The sequence below is a fragment of the Muntiacus reevesi genome, chromosome 21 (genome assembly GCF_963930625.1).
Source record: "Muntiacus reevesi chromosome 21, mMunRee1.1, whole genome shotgun sequence".
NCBI lineage: Eukaryota > Metazoa > Chordata > Mammalia > Artiodactyla > Cervidae > Muntiacus > Muntiacus reevesi.
The window spans coordinates 32606803-32622645 of record NC_089269.1 but is presented as its reverse complement, the minus strand read 5'-3'; the positions used below and the strand labels follow the sequence as shown (position 1 = coordinate 32622645).

The 15843-nt window shown below is 36.7% G+C and overlaps 1 protein-coding gene across 3 annotated transcripts in view; it reads right to left on the bottom strand.

Moving 5' to 3' along the window:
- The window catches only part of USP25 (ubiquitin specific peptidase 25), a 157262-nt gene that overhangs the window by 121743 nt on the left and 19676 nt on the right, over nucleotides 1-15843 (bottom strand). For 2 of the 3 annotated variants that reach the window (XM_065913813.1, XM_065913815.1), the window contains exons 2-3: nucleotides 11903-11980; nucleotides 7905-8049 (exon numbers count right to left, since the gene is read on the bottom strand). In XM_065913813.1, the coding sequence (XP_065769885.1) occupies nucleotides 7905-8049; nucleotides 11903-11980 (223 nt within the window). Of the gene's footprint in view, nucleotides 1-7904; nucleotides 8050-11902; nucleotides 11983-15843 lie in introns of those variants that run through there. The other variant, XM_065913814.1, reaches the window with a different exon arrangement.

Here is a 15843-nt window from a genome sequence, read left to right as displayed (position 1 = left end):
CTGTCATCCCCTTCTCCTCCCGCTTTCAAACTTTCCCAGCATCAGGGTCTTTCCAAATGAGTCAAGTTCTTTGCATCAGGTGGCCAAAGTATTGGAATTTCAGCTTCAACATCAATCCTTCCAATGAACATTCAGGACTGATTATCTTTAGGATGGCCTGGTTGGATCTCCTTGCAGTCCAGGGGACTCTCAAGAGTCTTCTCCAACACCACAGTTCAAAAGCATCAGTTCTTCAGCACTCAGCTTTCTTTATAGCCCAACTGTCACACCCATATATGACCACTGGAAAAACCATAGCCTTGACTAGATGGACCTTTGTTGACAAAGTAATGTCTCTGCTTTTTAATACGCTGTCTAGGTTGGTCATAACTTTCCTCCCAAGGAGTAAGCGTCTTTTAATTTCATGGCTGCAGTTACCATCTGCACTGATTTTGGAGCCCCAAAAAACAGTCAGCCACTGTTTCCCCATCTATTTGCCATGAAGTGATGGGACCAGATGCCATGATCTTAATTTTCTGAATGTTGAGTTTTAAGCCAACTTTATCACTCTCCTCTTTCACTTTTATCAAGAGGCTCTTTAGTTCCTCTTCACTTTCTGCCATAAGGGTGGTGTCATCTGCGTATCTGAGGTTATTGATATTTCTCCCGGCAATCTTAATTCCAGCTTGTGCTTCATCCAGCCCAGCATTTCTCATGATGTACACTGCATGTAAGTTAAATACGCAAGGTGATAATATACAGCCTTGACATACTCCTTTTCCAATTTGGAACCAGTCTGTTGATCCATGTCCAGTTCTAACTGTTGCTTCCTGACCTGCATACAGGTTTCTCAAGAGGCAGGTCAGGTGGTCTAGTATTCCCATCTCCTTCAAAATTTTCCACAGTTTATTGTGATCCACACAGTCAGAGCTTTTGGCATAGTCAATAAAGCAGAAACAGATGTTTTTCTGGGACTCTCTTGCTTTTTTGATGATCCAATGAATGTTGGCAATTTGATCTCTGGTTCCTCTGCCTTTTCTAAAACCAGCTTGAACATCTAGAAGTTCACGGTTCACTGAAGCCTGGCCTGGAGAATTTTGAGCGTTACTTTACTAGTATGTGAGATGAGTACAATTGTGCAATAGTTTAAGCATTCTTTGGCATTGCCTTTCTCTGGGGTTGGAATGAAAACTGACCTTTTAAACTCCTGTGGCAACTGCTGAGTTTTCCAAATTTGCTGGCATATTGAGTGCAGCACTTTCACAGCATCACCTTTTAGGATTTGAAATAGCTCAATTGTTTAGTAGTAAACAATTTCTAATTGGCAAAAGTCAATTACAAAAATTTAACCTTTGTAAAAAATTCCATCCAATGCCAAGGTACAACCTTGGTAAAACACTAAGGTTCCTTTCAACCAATCCTTCCATCAGTACTAGAAGAAATGTGAATGGAATTCAAGGACACAAGCATGTTAGTGTCAGCTGAGTAACACTGTAGAAAAATCACAGTACAAAAACCTATGAACAGTACTCTCCAACATTTCAAGACTGCCCAAAATAAAACATTTTTTTCCCTGTAAAGTCAGAAATACATACATCAAAACATAACATTCACCTTAATAAATCCTTCTAAAAATTTACACACCAAGTACCAAACATTTCTCTGCTAACTCCAAAATACAGAAAGCCATCAACTTAACAATAAATTAGACTTCAAATGTATACATCATTTATCATTCATAATTCATTTTCTCATGAAAATGGTACATAAAATGACATGAGGAGTCCAAGTAAGCTCAGAAGACTCAATTTAGCCCATAATCTAAGTGAACTACAATGTATGTAAGACTATAGTTACATCTACGATGTAAGATTTTTATTTAGGTGGGTAAAAGTTTTTTCATTATTTTCCTCACCTACATAAGGCTAATTGTAGGGGAAATACTTTTCTTTTTTTTTTTTTTAATAAGCCAAGCTTATACTTACCATCAGCAAAGATTTCCAGGCAGAGAAGTGATATGAATGGAAAGAACTGTTTGGGAAGGTAAGAATTAAAAGTGCTGGACAAGTGTTTGAGAAGAGTTGTAAAAAGAATATGTACCAGGGCAGAAAAACTGCAGGAAAAAGTAGGCGCGAAAGAAGTGACAGACAGACACTGACGGGGAAAGTGTGCTCATAGAAACCGACAGAACCGCAAACTACAGCTGGTTCTGGGAGGCGAGGCAGAGCTGGAGGGGGAATCACTGAGCCACCAGAAGGAAGGGGATGCCCTTAGAAGAAAAAAGCAAAGATGAAGAAAGAGATCATAAGCAGGTGAATGGAAATGAGGAAAAGACCACTCTCAGCCTCACTCTGCTTCAACCATGGTGGCTGTCCTCACCATTCACCTCCTGAGCCAAAAGTACTCCTGCCTCAAGGGCCCAGCCTGGGTCACACTTCCCTCAGATATTCTGGAGGTTCAGCCCCTCACTTCTTTGGGCAGCCGTATAAATGAGACATTCCCCGTCCAATCCACACCCTGTGTCTGAACTGCAAACCCATCCCAGTCACCCTCTGTCCTTCTACCCTGCTCTGTTCTTCTTCACAAACTTACTACTACCAGACAATTTTTATTTATTATTCACCATCAGTCTTCCCCCTGTGTTAATGCAGACACTTCGTGATATTTTTTAATGGCCTAAAAGAGTACTTGATTTGTAATAGGAAATCAATAAATATCTGTTAAGCAAATAAAGGTTAATATCTAGACTGGAATAGAAATAAAATTAATGAGTGATCTTCATAGTGGCACTAGCTAGAATACTTGAGAATATATACTTCATCCATCGAAAACTTTTTCCAGATAAAGGACAAATAGCATAACAAGGTGTCATGTTAAAAGAATACTTAAAAGCAAGAAGACATAATAGAAATTGTGCTGCTCACTGCACTCTCCCATTCTTTTCCAACCTTATCATTGCTAAACTCAGATTCTCCAAAACAGTGATGTCCAATAAAACTTCTTGTGATGGTGGAAATGTATTATTATCCACACAGCCCAATACAGTAGCCACTAGTTACATGTTGATGACTACTGCCCACTTTAAATGTATCTATGGCAACAGAAAAACTGAGATTCAGAATTATTTAAATTGTTGTTAAATTTAAGTTGTCACATGTAACTACTGGCAACTGTATTAACTCAGTTCTAAACGGTGTTGCTCTGTTTTTAATAGTTGCTGCTAAATTTATAACAGCAGCACTGTTAAGTAAGAAAAGGGGTAATAAAGGAGCCGTATCCTGAGTTTGTCATCTATTTCATCATGTTTTCTGACTTGGAAAAAATAAAAAATTATCATTCTGTATTAGTCCACAAAAACTGCAAATGCCACAGCTATCATTTTGTCCTAAAATTACAGAAAATAAAGTTATACAAGCAATTCTACAGTGTATGTCTAACACAGAATGTATGCCTAACTGCATCTAATCAGCTACAAGTTATTTGCATACCACTGTAGCATCTCATTTTTAGGCTTAACTGACTTTTGGTGAATCATGCATTATGCATTAGAAATCTCTACAAAAAGAGATTTAACTTCTATCTCACTTTTTTCTTTCTGCAGTTGCTTATTTAACAAATTTGGTGAATGGAAAAAATTATCAGTGTTGAATTAGTAAATCCTAAACTTCTCAACATAAGTGATTTACCCTCAGCAGGGATGAGAGCACTAGACTGGAATCTGTCTATAATTTTTGCTTTAAATCTAAAAAAAGAAAAAAAAAAATCAATTTTAGACTAGTGAAGCAATACAACCAAGACTAGAGTTCTAGGACAGAACTTAACATGCTTCTCACTTTCTGTGCAATCCTTGTCAAATAATTCAAGTTCTATAAAAAGAAATACATCAATTAAAAAAAAAAAATACAAAGCTTTTAAATTTGTGAAGGGTCTACCACTTAACACTCACTCCAGTGTGTTATATTAATTTCTCTAAAACTTAAAGTCGATATGTGGCATTATTTTCTACGTTAAAATTACCTACCCAAATCCCTCTTATCTTTTGCTCCATACTTTGATTGCACAATTGTAGCACATCTTGTTCTGGTGGGCATATACTGTTTTTTCCCTGTTTTAAAAAAGTTCAAAAGAATTTAATGGTCAAGAAAGAAAGAATATTACTATCTGGTTTCAAATTGGGCAAAAGCCTTGTATGGTCATGTCTATGACAGAGTTTGCCATGACACAAAAACCATACAATCTCTTCTCTGATTATTAAATACACCTATGATATCTCAGTATCTTGCACTGTTTCCTAGTCCCCTTTGTATTTTTAATTGCAAAATTTCTAACACAATCATTTTACTTCTCGTTTAAGCTGGAGGCAGGAGGCACTCATTTGACAATTCACAATATCCAATCTAAATGGGATAAAAGTAATTTTTAAATGTGCCTCAACTATATGCTAACAGTACTACAAAAAAGTACCCCCCCAACAGTATTTATTTATAGCTTGGAATGTTACCAAAACAATACTTCTTAATTCCTTTATGCAGAGTACAAGCTTTCCTTGAAATGTTACCTTTTCTCTCAAAAATGAAAAGTAAAAATACACTGAGGCCAATAATTGCCCTACCAACTACTGAAAATGTAATTACTTCTTCAGTATTAAAGTTCACAAACAGTGTGTTCACAAACATGTGTTCTCCTCTCAAATGACATAATTTGCTTTCTTTTCTGATGTACTTGGGTATATGAAAATTGCCCTACAACCCCAAATGTGACTTCTATGGAACATTAATTTGAAAACTGAATTTTTCTAGTCATCCAAAAAACACGTGTTTAGTTCTTCTAAAAGAGACCTTTAGTTACAAGTTTTATTCTAGTTTATAACAACAAGGAACCATTATGTGTTTAGCATTAGAGACTTTTATTTCAAAACATAAAATAAATGTCTTGTCAGCACTACAACCAACAGATGACAAAAAGTTAGCAAGGTTTGTTTATGCCTTAGCCCTGTTTATAACAGATTTTACACTTGAAAAAAAAAAAGAGAGAGAAGAAATTGAAAAAACAAAAACCCTTGCCATTATTTGAAAGAATTAAGTTCAAGTATGGCCAATTTTCAAGTAACAAGGTATTTTACATAAAATTAAGAAAATGCTCAAAAAGAGTTTTTTATCAAGAGCAATCCCTTGAAAATTTCCTCACACTCTGATCACTCCAACACTCCACACTCCTTTAGCACTTACACTTTTATTCAAGAAGAGGTCTGCATTTAAATATATATGTTCATATATATTTATTTTCTGTCCTTCCCTTATTTAACCACTTATTCCAAGAATTAAAAATAAACAAGAGATTTCTTTTTTCCTCAGCAATTATAGCATAGTAATTTAAAGAATGTGCTGAATGCATGACATTTACTTACTTTTTCAGTTTTAAACCATGTAATACTATTATGACATGACTAAATTTAAATGCTGAATCAAGACTATTTCCTAAAGGCAGTCGTATTTAAAAATCTGCAAAAAATATAATTTGTAAAATGGAAAAAAAATTATTTTTACCTCATAAGCTATACTTTTCCACTTTGACACTAATACTATTATAGTACAATCACCTCACTGTAATTTTACATTTTTCTCTCAATAATCTCAAACCAACTTTATGATTATACTATACAAATTATTCAATTATTAAATATGAGTTAGCACTCTGGTTAGAAGGATAGCTCAGTTTATCAATAAAGAAATTAAAACAACAAGCAATTTGTTCAATAAGATAATCAATGAGATGAAACCACAAACTCCATCTCTCTATCATTTCTTTCAAGGGAAATATAAAAGTACTTGGTGCATACTTTTTAAGAGCTATACATATACACACACACACACAAATTTTTTTTTCAATTAACAAATGGGACACACACTTTCTGAAATCAAGTTGCTTTCTCCCTAAGAGCACCTATTCAAATCTTTCATTTTGCCCATAATATTGTCACTACTCCTTGTCAAATTCTTGAACAGGTGTTAACATGTGGCTCAAAGAATATTTTCTAATTTTCACACAACAAATAAGGTATCTTTTTGATGACAGTCTTATAATCCTAATTCTTCCCTGCATATGTTGTCTCATGTCACAAAGTCTACCATCTATATTAAGAGTTCACAGCTATCATTCTAAAATCTTTCCATCCTTACAACTAAAACACTGAACCATGTCTACTCAATTTCCTGTTTCTTTCACTTTAACTGCCTGTCTTCAGTCAAAATCTTTTTTCCTTTTTCTACCTAACTTCATTTTCCTCCCAAGTCTCAGAACCTTAAAAGATACAAAAAGTTATTCTCACATATTAATTCCTTCTCTATTTATACCACTATCTTTTTTCTAACTTCTTGTAACAAGTTTCTCAATCTTGTTCAAGAGAACTTTCACTGGTATCAAAATAGCTTACACATATTATAAAAAATAACTCAACAAGCACTTTTTTGAGAAACCATGATATCCTAGTATAATGGTGGGACTATAGACACTCTATTGCCCTGTTAAGTTTACAGTTTGGTAAGCAAGAAAGGCACAGCAAATAACTGCAAAATAACACAGTACTCATTAAGACAGAAGTACACTCTGGGCGCTAAGAGAAGCACTCAGTTTAACATAGAAGCTAGACAAAATACTCTCAAGCCAGCAGTTCCTGAGCAATGGCTTAGAGACCCAGAAGAAATCAGACTGGTGGTAAAAGCTAGGGGGGATTCCAGACAGAAGTAACAAGTGTAACGACAGGAGAAATTAAATAGCATTGTGTGGATGAGAACTTCCAAGCTATTTTCCATTATTACAGTGTAAAGTGAGAAGAGGAAAACAGTGGAAAATGAAGTTAGAGATGTAGGTAGGAGCCAAAACACAGTGTGTCTTGAACTTGGATACAGCAATTGAGTCTGTCTTACAAAAAGCTTCTGCCATCACCTATTATCTGTGTGAGATAGGAGTTTATCCCAGCTTTGGAGACACAAGACCATTTGTGGAACAAAAATACTAAGATTACCTTGAAATTCTGAGATTAAGATATTTTATCAACAACATTAAACAGCATTTAATGCCAATCAGTAGCTATAAACAGCTGTATGAATGGAATCTTTCTGGCTGTTTCCTAACTTTAAGAACGTTTACAAACAAAACCAAAAAATTCTCTTTAAGGACAAGTTAGTAACCACACTTTTCAAATCCAGAATGCATAGAAATACCTACAGTTTATATAATGCAGTTACTACATCATAATGAAATAGAAACAAAGATTAAAAAAAAACATTCGGCTATATAAGCATAAATTATTCATATTATGAAGAAAAGTTATAGTCCTGTGTAAAATTTTCTGTATGTTCGTAAAAAAAAAAAACTCGGCTATATAAGCATAAATTATTCATATTATGAAGAAAAGTTATAGTTCTGTGTAAAATTTTCTGTATGTTCGTATGTGTACATGCATGTTTATTTATTTTGTTCGGCTGTATAAACCTTCTTCCAAGATCTTTCTTGGAGAGGGGTTGGAGTTGAGGGAAGGAGAATTCTGTTAAACAGTAAATCATACCAGTAATTAAAAAAATAGTTTATCTTCAAAAATAATACTAGGGTCTCTACCAACACTTAACATCTATAAAACAAATGACTATGCCCTATTTAAAATTCTAGAAATTTTTAATAAGCAACACCTTTAGATGTTTCATATTTTAAAACAATAGCATATGAAATGCTTTATGAAAGAATATAATCTTTTACTTCCAAAGTGGAAAAAAGTACAGCAGCTGATAAAACATGTGCGCGTTTCGCCAAGCAGAGCCACAGCCAAGGCCGCTCCTTCCCCGCCCTCCGTCCCGCTCGGCCCGCGGCCGGCGGGGCGCCCACCGCCCTCCAATGAGCCCGGGGGTGGGGTGGGGGGGGCCACTTACTCGGGTCCGCCTGGCTGCCCACACTGATGTACCTGTCGCCGCCGGGGAGCGCCGTGTGGTAGTACGCGGCCTCCTCCTGCTGGGGGGTCTGCGCATTCTTTGCGGTGAGGAAAGCCACTGCTAGCTCCAGGTTTCCATTACTGTCCTTCAAATATCAAGAACAGAACATCAAACGTTTTGTACTAAGTATACACTTGCATATGATTCATGTAATTTTCTCCATAACAGCGCTAATAGTAAAAATCATTTTCAGACTTAAAATTATACTATGTGATTCTTAATTTTACACTATAAATTCATTGTAAACACAGTATACTATATCAACAGTAATTCCTTTATTATTAATTAAAACTAATATAATGCAAAAATCGATTCTACAAATAATTTGTTTTCCATTGCTTTTTTATATCTGCTTAGCAAAAGTCCAATCATAAACTTATACTTTGAAGCAAATGAACAAACTAAAAAATGTTTTCTGGAACTTGCTATCTAAAACAGTGAAAAACAAACATTTAAAAATAGTACTTCAGCAAACAAGAACAATAACAGATATTCTCTTTAATATTTACGCTGAATGCCTACTTAGAGGCAAACTGACAAGCAAGTATCAGACTCATAAGAAGAAAACAGCATCAGTGGCCTGAAAGCTTGACAGAGAGACACACGGAACTCCAGAATACTGTGGAGAGGAAAATTCTACCCAAATTAAATACATAAACAATATTCTAAAAGTTCAGAAGAAAAACAGATGCTAAAAACACTAAGAATTTTTGACAACAAAATCATGAGAGAAACTTGCCCAGTTATCTCTATATTCTCTCTACAGTTAATAGTAAAAACAACACTAGCTCTATGACAGCTAACTGAAACCACATTATGAAATCCAGGTATTAATAATGAAGCTATCTTTGTATCAAAGGCCAGAACACATAATACTGTGGAAGCCTTCAGAAATTTAGTTTACAAAGTTTAACTGGAAGCCAGTGGAAGGTTTTGGACAGAAATGACATGGTATGACTTACATTTTAAAAGGATTACAGTCGGTATAGGTGGGGAACAGACTATAGGAGAGAATCGGCGTAAGCAGAGCCCAATATTATTTGCTATCATATTAAATGTGGGGAGGGATAAAAAGAGAAAGACCAGGATGATTCCACAATTTGATGTCTCAGCAACTGGAACAACTCACCCCAACTCCAATTCTAACAGCCTTTGAGGAGAGAAAACAGTAGGAGCGCACCGTTAAATGGCAACCCACTCCAGTACTCTTGCCTGGAGAATCCATGGATGGAGGAACCTGGTGGGCTACAGTCCACGGGGTCACAAAGAGTCGGACACGACTGAGCGACTTCACTTCACTTCACTTCATCTATCAAAACTGTTGCTAGACTCTTAAATGACTCATTCAAAATATGAGTTTAACATAGTCTATAGTTTGTAACAAATGAGACGTAAAACAATTTTAACAACGGCTACCATTTATTGAACACTGTCTAAGTGCCAGGAAATGTGCCAAATGCTTTCCATATACTCCTCCATATGATAATAATGATAAACTGAATGGAGCAGAGATCTATACAACTTGAAGGTCACCTACTTTGAACATACAAAGAGATTCTCAAAATAAAATGCTAAACTCAATCAATGACATTGTGGCTCTCAAAAGTAGACTCTGTCAGTATAATGCTGAGATAGTCAACTCATTATTAAACATTTTACAAATTAATACTGAGCAACAATTAAGATTTAAGACAATTTAAACAATTAAGACACTGTTTTCTCCCCTAGATACTGGTAACTGAAACAAGTTTAAAAAAAACAAACAAACCACCATGGTCACATAACTTACCTCAAAGGAAATGTGGACACTACTTTAATTTTTTATGTTTATTTAATTAAACATATTCTACATGTTTCCTAAGTTTTAAAAAAAATGTAAGTGAATTCCCCAAGTTTGCCCTGACAAGGTAATGGGTCTAACCCCAGACTCAGTGATACAGAATGGGAAAGGGCATTTCTGAAAACAGACATGGAATGATTGTCATATTTAGCAGAATAAAGAACGGACTGGCAATCATCTAAATGTCATAATCATAAAAATTGAGGTAAGACATTTTTCTTTCCTTTCCAGCTACTTAAGAGCGGCTTCATAAGCCATGCTTTAAAATGCTCCTAACGGTACTGGCTGATCATTTTCCTGATGGAGGAAAAAGCTGAAGCAAAGCTTCCAGTAAAAGCAGAAATTATGTGTGGTACTGGGAGCAGGCTGCTTGGTTTCTATTCCAAGCTCCTCCACATGTTAACTATGTGGTCTCCAGCAAGTCATTTTAACCTCTCTATTTCCTTACCCTTGAAACGGACCACCAGCCCAGGTGGGATACATGAGTCAGGTGCTCGGGCCTGGTGCACTGGGAGGACCCTGAGGAGTCGGGTGGGGAGGGAGGTGGGAGGGGGGATCGGGATGGGGAATACATGTAACTATATGGCTGATTCATGTCAATGTATGACAAAACCCACTGAAATGTTGTAAAGTGATTGGCCTCCAACTAATAAAATAATATTAAAAAAAAAAAAAAAAAAAAAAAAAAAAAAAAAAAAAAAAAAAAAAAAAAAAAAAAAAAAAAAAAAAAAAAGGGAGATAAAAATAACACCTACTTCAAAGTTACTGGGAGGAGGAGTTAGCCACACAAAGTACTTAGAATAGCACCTAGTACTGTAAGTGCTTAATAAGTGCTAGTTATCACCACTACATTGATGATGATTATGATTACAACCATGCAAAAGATAAATTATTTCTAGAAACAAATTAAGAACTTCTGGCTCCAAATCAGAAATAATATAATTAATGTTGTCCTTCAGAGCAACGTGCAAAGGACTGAAGCTGTGTGTGTGCCTGCAGTAGCACAACTGCTGTACTGTGACGTGAGCCTTTGGCGGTGATCTATAAATACACTGCAAGTGGAGTTCTAGTTCTTGAACATTTTCCCTTCATTCGCTCTCTTTCAATCTGCATATCTGCGTGATCTGACTCATCTGGGTGCCTCTGTGTGGCAATGAGTATATTTCACAAGAAACAACAAAAATCATGCCCTTTTTTTGTGCATAATTGAAGTTTGATGTTGAATGATCATAAATGTTCAATTAACTGAAGGTTAGCTGATTTATATTTTCTCCTTCCTGGAACAGTAAATGGGAAGCTTCTGATACTGTATTAATTTTCTCCCAACTCCTCTTTCTCTTCTATGCCACTCTACCCCTCCATCCCCAACTAAACACTAAAATCTCTCTTGAGTAAAACTGGCCATTAGTACTTGGGAGTCACATCACTCCATTTTGCACAAAAACTGTTTTATGTGGAGGGAGGTCTTCTTTCACTCCAAGGCATCATGGAACATCAGGGTGCTGAAAGCTAATGTGCTCAAAATTGCAGTATGTTATGTTAATTCAGCTCAGTTACTCAGTCATGTCTGACTCTATGTGACTCCATGGACTGCAGCACACCAGGCTCCCCTATCCATCACCAACTCCCGGAGCTTACTCAAACTCATGTCCGTTGAGTCAGTGATGCCATCCAACCACCTCACCCTCTGATGTCCCCTTCTACTTCCGTCTTCAATCTTTCCCAGCATTAAGGTTTTTGCAAATGAGTCAGTTCTTTGCATCAGGTGGTCAAAGTATTGGAGTTTCAGCTTCAGCATCAGTCCTTCCAATGAATATTCAGGACTGATTTCTTTAGGATGGACTGGCTGGATCTCCTTGCAGTCCAAGAGATTCTCAAGAGTCTTCTCCAACACCACAGATCAAAAGCATCAATTCTTCAGCGCTCAGCTTTCTTTATAGTCCAATGCTATGTTAAGTAAGGCCTTTAGTTTATAAAAGTTCTTCCCTGTATCTATGGTACTACCCACTGTATAACTAAAAAACTCAACTTTCCAATATGGTAGGCAGTGGAGATGAGGGTGTAACAGAAACTGTATCTTGTGAGAAAGAGGCCATACCTTCAAGGCTTGCTGTAGAATCTGGGCATCATTAATCCCTGTTATTTCTCGTAGCTGATTCAGAAACGTCTGCTGGTGCTGGAAGAAGGGAAAAACCGAAAGCATTATATTCTGAAATCTAAAAATGTACAAAGACAAGAAAATAAATGACCTTTGAGGAAAAGAACAGAAAACACAAAATAGAGTAAAAAACAAAAAAATATAGAACTTGAGAAAGACTGAATAAATGTAATTATTTTAGGAAGAATGTGCGTGAGTCCTTATTCCATTTTCATGTTTCTAAAAGCTGATTCTTCACTGTCTGATATATGCCGTCTAATAAGAGGAGTGATCTCTGTGACAGCTAAACCTAAGAAGAACTAAGGGAAACAGGTCTCCACTGGTGTACTTTAACTAGGGGATGAAACCCCAGAATGAAATTAAGGCAGTCCCATGAACCTCTCCCTGCCCCTAAAGTCAGACAGCATCCAGGCATTTAGGATGTATGGAAAAAACATGCCTTTGGCAAGCAAGCAGCAGGTGGATATATTACATTGGGGGATGACTAAACCACCACACCCTATTCAAGGGGGGAAAACAACACCTCATTCTCCAACCTGTCATAAAAGATCCCAAATAAAGTTGACTACTTGCCCCCATTTGCTTTGTGTGTGTGTTAGTTGCTCAGTCGTGTCCAGCTCTTTGCGACCCCATAGACTGTAGCCCACCAGGCTCCTCTGTCCATGGGATTCTCCAGGCAAGAATACTGGAGTGAGTTGCCATTCCCTTTTCCAGGGAAACTTCCCAACCCAGGTATCGAACCTGCATCTCCCAGATTTTTTTGCAGGCAGATTCTTTAATGTCTGAGTCACTTCGGCCCATTTGCTTTAGATGTGTTTACACTCTATTGATCTACCATACTCTACTAAAGAGAAAAACAGGTAGGATAGGATTCTACTACCAAAACCCTTCCCTAAACTTCCCTAATTAAGAATATGGTCCTCCGTCTATCTCTACATCTCTTAATACAAGTTCCCCAAAACTGAAGACAGAACCATGAAATAGAGAAAGCTCAATGGGTGATATGACATGGAAAGCAAGTCCCCACTAGGATAAAAGGATCCGTAAAATCCTGTCTTCCCACTAAACATTCTTACATGACATTTATTAAATGTCACTCTATACTTCCTCCTCTAGCATCCAGTCCAAGTTCTAGATAAGATACAGGGCAAAGGACAAAGAGTGTCTGCTAAATGATTCCATTCTTTAACAAGCCCCATGTGCCTCATTCACTGAGCAGAACAAAGTCATGTAATGCGGCCCTTCATGGTTGCAAAGAAGGTTGAGAAATGTATTTTTCAATTAGGCAAAAGTTCCACTTCAATCTGTTGCTAAGGAAAAAGAAAAGAACTAAGTATGTACACTGAACAGCCACTGGCAGTATCTGCTATGACATCAATAAATTTTAATTTCCATAAAATCTTACTAAAAGCAGAGATAACTTGAGACTAAAAATAAAATACATAATAAGGTATATGAACAAAGGTCATATAAACAAAATAGTTAAATAAAAGAACTGAACTGCTGAATTTAGAGTGCTGAAATATGAGAAAAGTAAAATTCTCTTTAGACATGTCAACTTTTCTACTTTTATTTAAAAATTATCAGTAGCAAGCAATGGAACCACAACTAACTTACACAATACCCAACATTACAAATTAAAGATGTATACAAATTATACAGAAATTCTCTTTATCTAATTCAACATTTTATTTTAGTGAACATAAAATACTTGAAAGATTTTACAAGCTTATTTGTAACCACCCACACCAGTACTACAAACCCTATTCTTTACACAGAATACAATTTTCCTCAACTGCAAATTATTCAATTGTTTATCAGGGAAAGATTTCTGAATACCCCAAATAAATTAATCACTTGTACAAATGATGCTGGCTATTATTTATAATGCAATTAGAATGGAAACAATGCAAATATCCTTCCACTAACGAAGAAGTTCCGAGTTGTAATGTACAAGACAATGTCCTGATAAATTTACCAATAAAGAAGATTCCCAGGCCCCACTCCCAGAGATTGTGATTCCAGAAGCATCTGGATCTGCTACGGGATCTTCATTTTTAGTAAGCATCTCAAATATTTGAGTTTGATACAGATGAGCCTAGAAGCATGGTTTAATTTAAACAAACAACTGTGTATTTTTAAACAGCAAATATATAATCTATATAGAAGTTAATCTTTACAAATCGTATTAAGCCAAGCTTAAATCATATTAAGCTAAGATTACAAAAACAGTGTGTGTGTCTATGTTAACAAATACAAGGTAAGATGTAAAAAGAATGTAAAACTCAGAAAAGCTTACAAAGCCTGCATTAGACTCCCAATTCTTCCCCCATCTCTGTATCCACACGTTTTGCCACTTCTTACTTCCTCCCACTAGCTGTTGCTGTTCAGTGGCTAAGTCATGTCCAACTCTTTGTGACCCCATGGACTGCAGCACTCCAGGCTCTCTGTCCTCCACTATCTTCTGGAGTTTGCTGAAATTCATGTCCACTGAGTTGGTAATGATACCTAACCATCTCATCCTCTGCCACTCCCTTCTCCTTTTGCTTTCAATCTTTCCCAGCATCAGGGTCTTTTCCAATGAGTTGGCTCTTTGTATCAGATGGCCAAAACACTGAAGCTTCAGAAACGTATTTCCTTGCCGCACGGATGGCTGGCTCGGCCATGAGACAAGCTTTCATCAGCGGCACATTGGCAGACATGAAATCTGCTTGCACGGTTGGGCCTGTCCTCTTGAACGCGTGCACTTCATTAAGAACAACGGGGTAGCCCACTTGTCCCCAGGAGAATGCCACCCCAACCAACCAGTCTGAACAAGGTAATACTTGGGATGTCACTGACTTTTGGTGTGGTCTGTTACAGTGATAGGTGACTGTAAGTAAATACAATAAGAACACTCATATAAGAGTATTTTATAGAGAAAAGCAAAATCTAAAATGTTATCATTTGGTGCACTTTGTCCATTCTTCACAATAATGTCAGCTAACCTAACAAAATTATTCAGCTGCATGATGTCTAGCATGGTTCTCGATCTCATGAATTTTGACTGCAAGTGAAACAATGAAAAGGATTAGGGTGGGAAAGAAGGATGAGCGGAAAAAAGAAAAGGTAAATGAATTTTCTTAACTAAGTAAGAAGTGGGAACAAGATCACTAGAGGTAAGCAATGAGAATATTCTAAGTTTATGGAAGAGAAACCACCTCATCTGTCAAGTTTTCCTATTTGTTATTGGTATCTTCCAGCTGTGCTTTTTTCTATCTTTGAAAATTTGCACCTTCACTTCCTACAATCTTATGATTTTTGTTGCTGTTATTTCTGTTGTGATTAAGAACCTGGTCTCATTTCAAAGTCTGCATCTTCTTATTTACCAAACTTCTAGTCCTTGAAACACCTGATCCTTAACCAAAAATGCCCTGCCATGTGGTTCTCTCTTCTTTGACTAATGATTTTGGATCCAAAGTGGACCTAACAGACTATCATCTCCAGAATTCCTTTTCTGAGCTGAGGTCTTCTTTAAATAAATTTCTTATCTACTACAGTATAATTGCATTCATCCCACACATTAGTAAAGTAATTCTCCAAGCCAGGCTTCAGCAATACATGAACCGTGAACTTCCAGATGTTCAAGCTGGTTTTAGAAAAGGCAGAGGAACCAGAGATCAAATTGCCAACATCCGCTGGGTCATCGAAAAAGCAAGAGAGTTCCAGAAAAACATCTATTTCTGCTCTACTGACTATGACAAAGTCTTTGACTGTGTGGATCACAATAAACTGTGGAAAATTCTGAAAGAGATGGGAATACCAGACCACCTGACCTGCCTCTTGTGAAACCTGTATGCAGGTCAGGAAGCAACAGTTAGAACTGGACATGGATCAACAGA